This window comes from Lathamus discolor, chromosome 4 (genome assembly GCF_037157495.1).
Source record: "Lathamus discolor isolate bLatDis1 chromosome 4, bLatDis1.hap1, whole genome shotgun sequence".
In the NCBI taxonomy this organism is placed as follows: domain Eukaryota; kingdom Metazoa; phylum Chordata; class Aves; order Psittaciformes; family Psittacidae; genus Lathamus; species Lathamus discolor.
In genome coordinates this window covers 45,588,637-45,601,149 of record NC_088887.1, presented here as the reverse complement: position 1 = coordinate 45,601,149, position 12,513 = coordinate 45,588,637, and the positions used below count along the sequence as shown (strand labels likewise).

Below are 12,513 nucleotides of genomic sequence, written 5' to 3'. Positions count from 1 at the left end.
TATTTAGTTTGCATCCTACAGTAGAATAGCAGATTATGTACATAGGGACTTCACAGCAAAAGGTCACAGTTTGCCATTTTCTTCCCATGTGTGTTCTCCTCCTTCAGTGACTGAGTCCCTTTCTTCCTGCAGTTTAGGTAAACCCAATTTCAAGGACAGAGTTTTAAAGCTGTAAAGGGCTCCCAACAGTGCAGAATAACTACTCTGTGGTAGATATTCCATACTTTTTCTCACATATAATTTCTAAATGACTGCAAAGGATGCAAAGCCCAACAGGTAAATAAGCAAGACTATTGGCTAAAAGAAGCAGCTGAAGCCCCAAACTAATACACTCACAGAACTGTAGTCTAGAATAATATTTGAGCCACATTCCTCAAGTTTATCCTTATCCTTTGTTTTCCTTTGGGTCTGATACTCATTTCTCCTTGGGGTGTAACAGGTTTGGAGGACCTTCTTTAAGATGTAATTCCAGTCATGATGTGCCTAACAGAAGTATGCCAGATGGGTAAAAGCTGCAATTTTTAATTTTTTTTTTTTTTTTTAAATCTTGCTGCAAGTATGAAAAATCTGTCATTCAAAATGTTATAGAACAGTACTAGTAATAAACAAATGGTGAAAAATCATGTATGACTACTCTTAATAGCAGATTAACCTAGTAAAGGAGTGTTTCTGTGAATGCTTGTGCTTTTACATTACTTACATTGTTCATATGAACAGTGACTTAAGAACAAATTTAATTTGTCTTAAGAGTCAAAATACCACCTTTCCAGTATGTATTTTTGGTAACCAGGTTAAATACTACAAACAAATCTTAACCTTAACAGAATATTTTTGACCTCATTTCTATTTAAATAAAGCAAGACTGGTATGTACTGTAAGTGGAACATAAAAAAAAAACACGAATAAAATTGTGTAACATTCTGCTCTTTTCTAGGCACAGCAAGGATGATTTTACTTTTCTCGTTTGGGTTTCAGTTTAAAAGATCACCTGTATTACCATATTTCTGCCATATACTGAGATTTTTACATGATAATACTAGTGCCCGGGTTTTACCTTTTTCCAGTTCTCCTTCCATCCCACCAGGGGGTGCGCGAAATGAGCAACTGTGTGGTATTTAGTTGCCAGCTGGGGTTAAACCACAACGATTATTAAAGTAAATGAAAACATATTTGTCCTTCAGGCATTTACAACCAATGCTATACACATCTCTGTAGTGTGCCAGTCTCTGTGTATCTTGCGTCTCAGATTTCTTCTTTACTCTGATCTTTATATTCCCTCCAGAAGCACTCTCCTCACCTGCATAAGTGCTTAACGGACCATGTATTTCATCTTTACCCATTTCTTCTTTCATGCATCCTTGACCATCCATACTTTTATAATCTTAGCTAAACTTGGGTACTTATTCTGCAAACATTCACGTGCTCCATGAAAGCACCCCTTCATTTCAGGTTATGCTGGCACATAGCTACTGCAGGATCATGTTTTATTCCAGCCTTCCTTTCCAATAGATTGTGCCCAACAAGCTGTTGATGACTACTACTCATAACACATGTAAAAACCCATTTGCTGTCCTTGATGCTCAAACACTTACCCAACCAGAATCAATGTTCTGATTCTATTGTCTTCAAAGTAGCAAAATTTAGCTCTCACATCCATCAAAATGCACGTCTTAGCTGATTTTGGTTCTGACCCTGCAAGGAACTGTGATCAGGTACAATTTCCCTGAAGCCCTGCAAACCCCTCTAAACACCAATGCTTTTGAAAGTGTTGTTAAAACTGGTTTTACTTTTATTTTGCAATGTGTGTATGGTAATAGCTGAATAATCACATACCTACTTACATAACAGATCAAAGTTGAAGAGATTAATTATTAGACATGATAAAGATATTTACTACATCTAGGAAAAGATGCCTATCGCATTAAGCTGCTAACTGAATTTGATAGTATCTTAATTAATATGTTATTAACACACTAATGGGGGGTTGGAACTGTATGATCTTTAAGGTCCCTTCTCACCCAAACCATGATTCCATGAAAGACATTCATCACTGAACACAGGAAAGCAGGTACACACTACCAGTTCCCACTTCCCACTCTGCTCCCACAATGGCCAATGATGAGATTGTCCAAGGCTGTCTCCCCTTACCTGACTGCTGACCATCTCCTGGGGTACAGCCCCTTATTCCCCCTCAGCAATACCATGTTATCAATGAAAGGGAGCTGAAAAGAACCAAGGAGTTCAGAGCTGAAGTGTTTTTCCTGCTGGTAGCATAAGGAAAGCTCGCAGCATTCCTTTCATGAAGGACAGAACAAAGAAACATGCATGGAACAAAGAGCGAGCTAAAAAATCTGAAATGTGACTTAAAACCAGCATTAAAATCACTTAAATTCTAGCAAAGGGAGGGCATTTATTTATTCAAATGACAGACACTTGTATATTTAAAACAAACAAAAACCACGATTTCTACAAAGCTTTTTGTGTAGAAAAGACAGGCTGCTGTTTTCACGAAGCCTTCTCCTAATGGCAGTCCTAGCTTGTCCACAGAATCGTCCATGAACCTACGAACTAATGCATTAGAGCTGAAGAATAGATGCAACTCGCATTTGCAGGAGAGAAATGCTCTTGTGAGTAATTTATCACAAGCAAAGGGCAAAGAAAACTTTTCTGGAGCACACAGAAAAAGGTGGACTAGAAGCCACAAACTTCAGAGGGCTCTCCCACTGCTGCCTTGATTCCTGAAAGTCTACAGAAATAATGAGAAAACTGAGTGCATACCAGTGTCTATTTTTCACAGGAGGGAGTGGAGGGAAACAGAAAGAAGAGAGAGGAAGAGGACAGTTCAATTTGTATAGCTCATGTAGGGAAACAAATACTTTCCCTTAACCTTTGCTAAATCTTGTTTGATTTTAGCTTTCAAGCTCTGAAAGTTTTTAAACTAAGAAATGCCCTGAGAAATCAACTCTTTAGTATCCCACTCCTAGTAACAGAAAACATGCCCAAGAGGAGTGGGAGATCAATCACAGAATAGTTAGGGTTGGAAAGGACCTTAAGATCATCCAGTTCCAACCCGCCTAACAGACAGGGACGCCTCACACTAGACCATGTTGCCCAAGGCTCTATGTCCAACCTGGTCTTGAACCCTGCCAGGGATGGAGCATTTACCACAGAGAGAAAGAGCAGGACAGTGGACTAGAAAGGAGAGACAACGGCCCACACAGCGCTTGCCGGACAGTCATTCTTACAACACCTCATTTTATTCTGACACGAAGTCGGTGGTCCCAAGGAATCCTATTACTCCCTCATCACTCAAGCACTCCCACAATCCCCTTTCCCCTCCCCACGGTAAACGACCTTTATTCCCCTGTTTAGGTCACAAGCACCTAAATCCTCCCTTTACTCCCGCGAGGAGTAAATATCACGTTCAGTACAGCTCTTCCAAACAGCTCCAGTTCCTAGGCCCGCAGCGCCACAGGGAGCTCCGCTACCAGGTGACGGGAGCTCGCTCGCCTGCGAACGCCTCCATCATTCAACAAGTCACACAAAAACACCACACGTCTCCACCATTACACCTCGACCTACGCACACCTCACGGCCCGACACTCATCCAGAAACAGGCGGAGGACCCCCTGCCCCTGCCCCAGCCCCAAGGAGACCCCACGGCAGACAACCACCCACGCCTGCGCAGTCCATCCCAGCTCTGGCAGCGGCGTAAGGGTAGGCCGGCTCCCTGCGCAGGCGCTCCGTTCCCCCTGCGCCGTGACGTCACCCCGCCATCTGCCCTCGCTCGGGGCTGTGCCCGGAAGTGTCCGACCGGGCAATGTAGCCGATGGAGGAAGGTTCCGGGAGAGGTTTAGTTCCGGGGACTCCTCCGCATGAACGACGGCCGCCGCCACCGCTTAGGCTGCAACGATGATCCCGATCCCGGTGGTGGTGTGCGTGCTGGGGGGCTGGTGCGCCATCTACCTGGTGGATACGCTGCTCAAGGTGAGGTCTGCGGACCCACGGCCGAACGGGAGCCTTTGGTCCCGGGCACGCCGGACAAGAGCACCGCTTCACCCCTCTCCGGGCCCGGGAAGAGGCACCGGTAGCCCCATCCCTCTCCCCTCTGCTTTCGCGCTGGCGAGGCCTAGAGCCACCACCGGGGAGACGCGTCCTCGCCGCGCCCACGCTCCGAAACACAAGGGCTGGCCATGGCCCTCACTTCTCACCCTCACCCCCAGGCGGACGGGCCGCTCCCCAGCTCAGCCCTGCAGGCCCGAGCTGGCCGTGCACGGCCTCCTTGCAGTTCAAATCTAACGGGAGGGAAGGCGGGCGGGGGCCTCCCCTACTCGCCCCGCTCAGCCCCGGCTCGGTGCTGGGCTGGTCCCCGGGCAGCTTCGGGGAGGCTGCGGTCGGCAAGGGGGTTGTGCTCACACCTCCACACCTTGCTGTCCTTCCTCCGGCTCCTGAGGCCATCCCTTGCCCTACGAACAGGGCCCTGCGGGTAGCCTTGGTAGCTGCGCTCCGGAGAGGAAGTGTTTTGCTTCCGCCCATCGCTGGGTCGAAAACGCCTCCCAGCTAGCTGCGGGGCCTTCTGGCCGGTGTTAAAGGACTACAGCTGAGAAACGCTGGGAGGACAGCGTTTGGTCTGCTGCTTAAGCAGTTTTCTGGCACTTTAACGTGCTTTCTGGAATTTAACGTATTACTGTATGGGCACCCCTTAGTTTATGGGAGTATGTGTTTTATAATTATTTTTCTAAAATTCGTGTGCATAACTAAGGCACTTTTTTTTTCTTTTTTCTTTTGAATTTCCTTAGTTCTACTGAAAAAAAGAATAATCCAAAACAAACAAGTGGGGACAGACATCAGTACACTTTTTTTTTTTTTAAGAAATGAACTTTAATCTTCAGAGAATCATGTGTGACTCATCTTTTTCCTCCTGATCAGGAGGGTAAGGTTTGGAAAGAAAATACACCAAGACGTCATGCATTATATCTGGGGATGCATAGCTGCATTGCACAGGTTTTACTGAGTGGGGTTTTTTGTTAGTTGTTTTGGATTTTTTTAGCCTGACAGATAAGATTTCTAATCTTGCAATGAAATTGCAAAGTATGTATGCAAAATAGGGTGCATGCTGGTTAAATGTGAGGAGACAAAATGAAATTAAAGGTTTGATTTATAATTCTTTTCTATAATAACATTACAGTCCAGAAGCTGCATGTGTTTCTGCCAAGGGCAGGTAGGGCCTTGTGTTTTCAAAGCAAAAAATGTTTTATTTTGTCACTCCTCTAAATTATAGGAAGAAATAGAAGAAATCTTAGGTGATGAGAGAACTTGGAAAAATACATGGCTCCCCCTGCTGCTAATTGTTAGTGAGCAAATGTAGCTCGCTAGATAATGCGAGCTATTAATTGCCAAATATTAGTCTGTACATAATGACAACAAAAATTACAGTAATTTATCTGAAGATTTTTCAAATTTTGCTACATCAAGCCTATACTAGCTATTTGGAAACAAATGTGGCATTTCAAAACACAGTAGAAGATGGACCGGATACCAGAAAAGCATGCTCCTGACTGTAGTGAGACACAAGAAAACCACCACAAAGGTCAGACAGCAGGCTGGTTTTCTTTTGATGGTAACTCTTTGTCTGATGCAGTGGGATGCAAGAGCTGAACTCCAGTAGCAGACCTGTTGTGCCACAATGCTGAAACCCATTTGTATCTCTGAGATTCTGAAGATCTCTTTCAGCATTAGACATTAAATTAAGAACAGCCACTGGTTTTCTTGTTACAACCTGTGACAGAGCTTAGGAGCAGCAGGGGAGAAAACTTAGTGTCTGATTTATGTTGAAAAAGCAGAGGTAATGGCTGGAATGCTATAGCACACAAGATTGCCCAGGAGTTAAATTTTTTTATCTTTCAAGTAAAGTTGACAAAGGTTAATCATCAGGAAGTATATGGGAGCTGCTGGATCTTAGGGGACTTACTGGTAGGTCTCATGTGTGTGTGCATCTTGATAGGTTTTACTGTGAGCACCACAGTCAAAGTAGAATTTGAATTAAATAACCAGATTTACATAATTAGGAAACTCGGAGTTACTTGTTTTATTGCTGGTACTGTAAATCTTACACCACATTCATATCCTGAGGCTGCTAACAAGCATAACAAAAGGAAGTCCCTGCTTAAACCTTAAATCACTTACAATTTAATTACACCAAAAGGATGTACAGAGTGTGAGTGAAGAATAATACAGAAGTACTTTTCCATGTGTGATCCCACTGATTTTTTTGGTGAAGGAAGCATGCATGTTGTAACTTTGCAGTTGATGTTTATTCTGTAAACTTGTTCAATGTGCAGTGTCTCTTCCTTAGTTTGTACCCTTACTGATTTTGTTCAGAAGTCGGACTCTCAGAAAGTGTATAATGTAGAAGGCATAACTGTGTCCATAAATGCATTTTTGCACAAACTCACATAATATTGCTAGAGTTACATTGCAAGATACTTTCATGTTAGCAAACTAAAATTCTGCCAAATCAAGCTGGGACTTGTAATTTTAAGTCTGTCTTGTTGCTCTTCATTGAAACACTGGCATGAAAGTTTCCATTGAAGCTTAGATTCTATAAAAAGGAATCAGTCAGGCAGACTCCTAAATTCCTGCTCTCCAGCATCCTAAATCATCCTGTTTCATTCTGCCTGAAGGATCAGGAATGAGCAAGGGGTAGAAGGTTGTCCCTCCTTCTGCTATGAGAAATAAAGGATGCATTAGACGCATTCAGTCAAGGTTAGCCTTCAGCTTTTAAGGTCAGGAAGCTGAAATGGTTCAGAGCTCTTGAACAGAGTTTGTCAGCAAAGAAGAATGTTAAGGACTCCTGCTTGCTGGCAGATATTTATGGAGCTCCTGGAGTATTTAGCAGATGTTTGTTATTTTGAAGGCTGGCATAAATAAAAAAGGTATTAGTTTTATAATAAAATAAATATAAGACAGACACTTAAAATTCAACTTACAGAAGCAGAACCAAGGCCTGAGTGAAGGAAGTTTGAAATGAAACATGAAATACTAGCATGCCTCATACCATGGTGTGGGAGTATATGTAGCAATGTGGTGATCCTAATGGCCTCAGGACAGAAGGAGCAGAAGCTTGCAGAGATTTTAAATATACTTTGCAGATGTATGCAGTCATTTATTGATCACAAATACCATTTATACAACTTGTGAGGAAAACGGAAAATGAATTTTGGTACCTTTTTTTTTTTTTTTCCTCCATTTGGCAAATGTACGGTCAATCTAATATTTCTCATGGCAAACTTTAAATTTATTTATGCTAACACAGTGTGGCTATGATGTGGTTGGAATGAATTTGAAAGGATGAATTTGTGGCACGTCTAGGGGAAAAAGTGTTTTTTGCATGTGATAAGGAGCACATTTTGAAAGTGCCACATCAATATTTCATATTAGCTTTATTATAATAATATGTGATTGTTTGGGGTTCTTCTTGGACTCTGTGTGAATGAATAGGGTGTGTTTACTTAATTCCCAAAAGACAGGTTTTCGTACCTAATGGCCTACATATGTACCTAATGTCCTACATATGTACCTAATGTCATACATATTTTTGTTCATAGTTACCTGGTAGATGATGTGAGGAGGTCTTTTTCTTTGTTTCTTTGGCTTATATATTATTAATTGTACATATGTAATCATCTTTGTGATCTCTTCTGTTAAAGTTAGCAAATGCTGGGGTAGCAAATGCTGATCTGATTGTGGACACTGAACTTACTAGTGTCATGGGGAGTGTTGACTAGAGAATACATGACAATGAAAATTTCTGTCGGTGTCCTCAGCTGACTGAACAAAAATGTGGCTGAAATCAGTAGGGTGAAGAAGGAAATTATAACAAAAATACATAGGCAGAGGGATTAAATGGTATAATAGGTGATGCGTGAACAATGACCTGAATAAAGGGGTGTTGTGTCCTAGGAAAATCGTTAGTTGAAATAATTTTTTAGTGTTTACATTTTAATTAATTCAACAAAATGAGAAAAGCTATGAATATAGTTGTGGAGGATGAGATCCTCACTCCTCACCACCACCATGACAGGACAGGAGGAATGCAAGGAACTTGGCAGGTTCTAAATTTGTTTTAAGAACCACAGACGACAGCCAGAAACTTGTGAAGTAACTCTTGGTGGAGGAGAGGGGAGCCTGATGTGAACTGCACATTCCTGATGTCTTCAGTAGGTGCTGCTGCTCACAGGGAAATTTGGGAACAGTGTTCCAGTTCAGACAGCTCCAAAGATTTGTCTGGATTATGTCAGAGACACTCCTGCCTTGGGAACTGCCCAAAGTCAGAAGGCTCAAAGCTGTCCTGAGCTTTGAGCTTTTCCTGAGCTATGAGTTTCTCTTCCACCTCCAAGAAAAGCATTCCTCCAGCTGGGTTTCTGATACTAACTTCCATGAAGCAGGCTGGGGAAAGCCTGTTGAGAATGCAAGCACCACATAATGCCAAGTAACAATTTTGAAAGTATGTCTATTGGTCTATAATACAAGATAATACTGCAGATAAGTATTAATCATATAGTTTATAGGTCACATTTCTCATAAAGAGAAATCTTTGGAACAAGTAGGAAGGCATTCTAGCAGTATTTGAAGTGCTGGGAAGTTACCACGGTGAAATCTCTGTTATAGTACAGGTTGATAATTTTAAATTCCTTCTGGCTTTTCATTAGCATGATGAAATGTTTCAGGCTCTTTAGGCATAGTGTTTGTGTTTGAAAAATGGACCTCTTATTTACCCTTACTAAAGGGTATCCACAGTACTGATCCATATCTCACCAATATTGAAACCAGTTTTTTTAGCTGAAGCCAAAAGTGTTTTTATTTACCGTAGTTTTAAAAATGCTTACTGGAATATAATTGCACATTGAAAAAAATGCCATAAACAGTGTAGTCTTTAGTTTTGTAACCAGACAGTTAAAGACTACTGAAAGTGATTTACCACTAGGAAAGATGATTGAAGACCTTGTTTGTCAAATAGCAGTGGATAACTGATCTCTCTCTCAATCCTCCAACTGTTGTGATTTACATTTTTTTCATATTTCATGTTATACCTACCTATATGTCAGAATATAATAATGTGCAAGACATTTACCTGAAGTTATAAATCTGTTTTTATATAAATAAATGTGACTGCTTAGTCACGTAAAAAAAAAAATCTTCATAGAAGCTTTTGGTCAAACAAATTTTCCGTTGTTTTGCAGTCATCCAACGCTCTGAAGGCATCTTATGAAGACTGGCTGCTGACATACGGCTTGAGCATCTCTCCTTTTCGCATGCGATGGCAAACAGCTCTCTTCAACCGCCAGTTTTACAGCTGGGGAAGATGGAAACCCAGATTTCTGTATTTATGGTATAAATTCAGGATTTTTTTTAATTTTTTTTTTCAACTACAGTGTTAGCAACTTTACCATGCCTGTACTTCTGAGCCTTAAATGTTCAATGGATAGACTTTTATGTTTCACCATGCTAATGATAAAACCAAGCTAGCATCATTGCCATAATTGTACTGTGCCAGTATAAGTCTTTCTCCTCTGCTAAAAAATACATAACTGTAACGTAGGTTGCAATTTGCGATTTTATAAAACTAGAAACCTGGAAACTATTTTTACCTATGGTTTGAACTATACATAGTTCTTAAGAGTACAGCTATTACATGTAATACTGCATACAGAAGTAGGTCCGAGGACAGCTTCTCATACGCTAGATCTGTCCATCACTGAATGCTGAACTCTTCCCTGATCACTAGAATTGCATACTAAGTATTCAGAGACAATTGTGTCCCTATTGTCAATCATTGTCCAGACATTCAGCAATCTATCTGTTCAGAAGCACATTGCTCACCTTCTGTTTTTTATAACCCAGCACCTAACCCTGCTAAGATTGCACAGTCTGCTGGGTATGGATAAATAAACAGGGTGATTAGTATGGACTCTCCAGGACTGTTTTAAAAACTACTGCTCAGTTCCCTTCCAGCATTAGTTTATATGTGCTCTGAAAATACAAAATGGGTGAAGTTTGAATTTCTTTCCATTTACTGTATTGCTATCCTCAGTGACATAGTACAAAAAGAGAGGTCTGCTTCATACTGGTTTCTCTCATAATGATTTTACTATTTCAGTCTGAAATAGTTCTATATCAATCACAATTTTTTAATGTGTGTAATTTATTACAGTATAATGTTTCCACCACTCTCTTTGATGAACATTACAACTACATGTTGCTTGAAATAAATCTAGTAATTCCCAGTGAGCTTCATTAAGGATTATAAGAAAACAGTTATTGTGAGAGGAAGAAGGACTGGTAGTTAATTGAAGTGTTTTAGCTAGAAAATAATTGTTATCAGATCTTTCAACTATTGGACAGCATAAAATAATAATACTAGTGCTGAATAAAAATTAACCACTAGGTGGGCTGCTGTAAATTGAAATGGTTTTCAAGCTGATTGTAATGAAAAATAAATTGGTGAGAAGAAAAATGTGGTTTAAGTAGTTGATTTTAATCTGATCTTGCAATTATACCTTTCAGGTGTTGTTCTTTAAAAAACATTGAGTCTCATTTATTGCTCTTCATCATTTTTATTGTTTGTGAAGAAGATGCAAAATTTATTGGAAAAGCTTACATAAATATGTATGCTACCCCATCATTTCATCAAGGTGTCTAAATATGTGATGGTGGTGCAGAATGGTAAATAACACATTTTTACTTATGTTTTTGTATTCATAGCTAATGGCAAGTTACATGTATTGGGTAACTTGAAATATTTAGAATGCGTAAAACCAACATAAAAATATTTGACAGTTAATCAGGATATGGTTTGGTTGCAAAACATTTGTTAAACAAGAAAAATAGTATATGTTGTTAGTGTTATTAGCATATATTTTTGTACTGGATTGTTGATAACAGGAATGATAGTAGCATCAGAAAAGTATTGCCCTACGAGTTTGGTGTGCTGAGTTACGATAAAGCAGTTACATATCCAGAGAATATACCCTGTCTTCTTATGGCTGTGCATTGCTAAACTATTTGCTTGTCTCTGTAGGTTCAGCATAGGAATGGTGTTTGGCATAGTTGCCATGTTTGGCTCTGTTGTTCTTCTTGGAAAGACACTGATGCAGACACTGACACAGATGCTCACGGAGGCACCAAAAGCCCAGAATGATCGTATGCTGCAAGTTGTGGTAAGTGTTCTCGCCTCAGGTCTTTATTTGAGTGTTGTGAACTGATCTTAACAAGCTTCTTAAGGGGTGTGTGATGCTTAAATCTTCCCATACAAGAATAACCTAACTCCTGATAGTCATTTATGCAGAAGTTTGTTGGTTTGTTACCAGCCTTGAGAATGGGGAGTGGAGGTAGGAAAAGATGGGAAGACGAATGAAGGCAAACGTGTTTAGGAGTTTATATTAAAAATTCTCGGGAGTGAGAATGGGGTAGTAATGTTGCAAACCCCTAAATTATCATACTACTAAGAATACAAAACAGAGCTATGAATTTACCTCCTCTGAGTTGTGCAATGTAGAGGCACTGGTGGCCGTAAAGTTTGCAGAGCACAGCCCTGTTCTACAAGAAGAGAGGATTTCTATTTCATTTGTTACAATACAAAACATCAGTGGAAAAAGAAAGAAGTATAAAGAGCTTTGTGTGAGAGTGGAAGCAAATATTTATTACTGAGGAGATGGCTTATTTTTTGATTTTTTTCAAGGAGTTACGCCCTAATTTGCAGTGTAAAATTGAAGTGCTGTTTCTGTCAGTATCTAGGCAAAGGCCTAATAATAATGTATTTAATTTTTTAATGCATTTCTGATGCTTAACAATATATTGTATCGTTTTAGAAAGGTATGTATTTCACAGAACGGAAGAGATTGCAAATACTGCCTTTTTTATCTGTACACAAGACAGTAAAGGAAGAACTGACATTGTCTCACAACAGTTTTAACATTTTAGAAGGAGTCCTAGCCACCCTCATTCCCCAGGAGTGCTATCTGGACAGAATGTGTGGTCATTATCAGAAACACGGTCGTATGAGATTGCTCTGCCTTCTGTCTTCTGTTGCATGGCTTAGAGCAGACATGCCCATCCATTTCACTCTAAGTACTCAGCTTTTCTAGTGAACAAAAGTTGGGTATTGTGTGCTGCCATGATAGAGCTTCTCATAAGTGCTAAACTTAACGTGGGCAGCTAGACTTAAAAAGTTACATGAGTGCAGGAAGCCTGATCATTATCATGTGCCATAAACTCAGTACCTTTGGAGTGGTTTGGGTCTATTTCACAAATGGAGGGTAAATATAGCAAATGCAGTATGTGTTGACAAAAGCAGGTAACAAGATCTGGGAGAGAACTGCTGGTGCTGGTAGTGCCACTGGAGTTCCCCAGCCCACAGCCTGCTTCTGCGTTATCTCCAGAAGCAGTCAGATGTGGGCAGTCTGTGTGTCCAGTAGAACACAAGTTGAACATGAGACAGAAAATTTTTAATTT

General features: G+C 40.5%; 1 protein-coding gene and 1 long non-coding RNA gene across 4 annotated transcripts in view; one reads left to right on the top strand and one right to left on the bottom strand.

Moving 5' to 3' along the window:
• Positions 1–1,766: 1,766 nt before the first annotated feature.
• LOC136013460 (uncharacterized) lies at positions 1,767–4,526 on the bottom strand. The gene is made up of 2 exons (XR_010612255.1): positions 4,419–4,526; positions 1,767–3,962 (listed from the first exon to the last, which is right to left on the bottom strand). It is a non-coding gene; the product is annotated as an uncharacterized LOC136013460 (long non-coding RNA).
• MBTPS2 (membrane bound transcription factor peptidase, site 2) overlaps positions 3,780–12,513 on the top strand; it is a 51,792-nt gene continuing 43,058 nt past the window's right edge. For 2 of the 3 annotated variants that reach the window (XM_065677298.1, XM_065677297.1), the window contains exons 1-3: positions 3,780–3,987; positions 9,243–9,391; positions 11,081–11,219. In XM_065677298.1, the coding sequence (XP_065533370.1) occupies positions 3,913–3,987; positions 9,243–9,391; positions 11,081–11,219 (363 nt within the window). In that variant the 5' untranslated portion in view covers positions 3,780–3,912. The remainder of the gene's footprint in view (positions 3,988–9,242; positions 9,392–11,080; positions 11,220–12,513) is intronic. The other variant, XM_065677296.1, reaches the window with a different exon arrangement.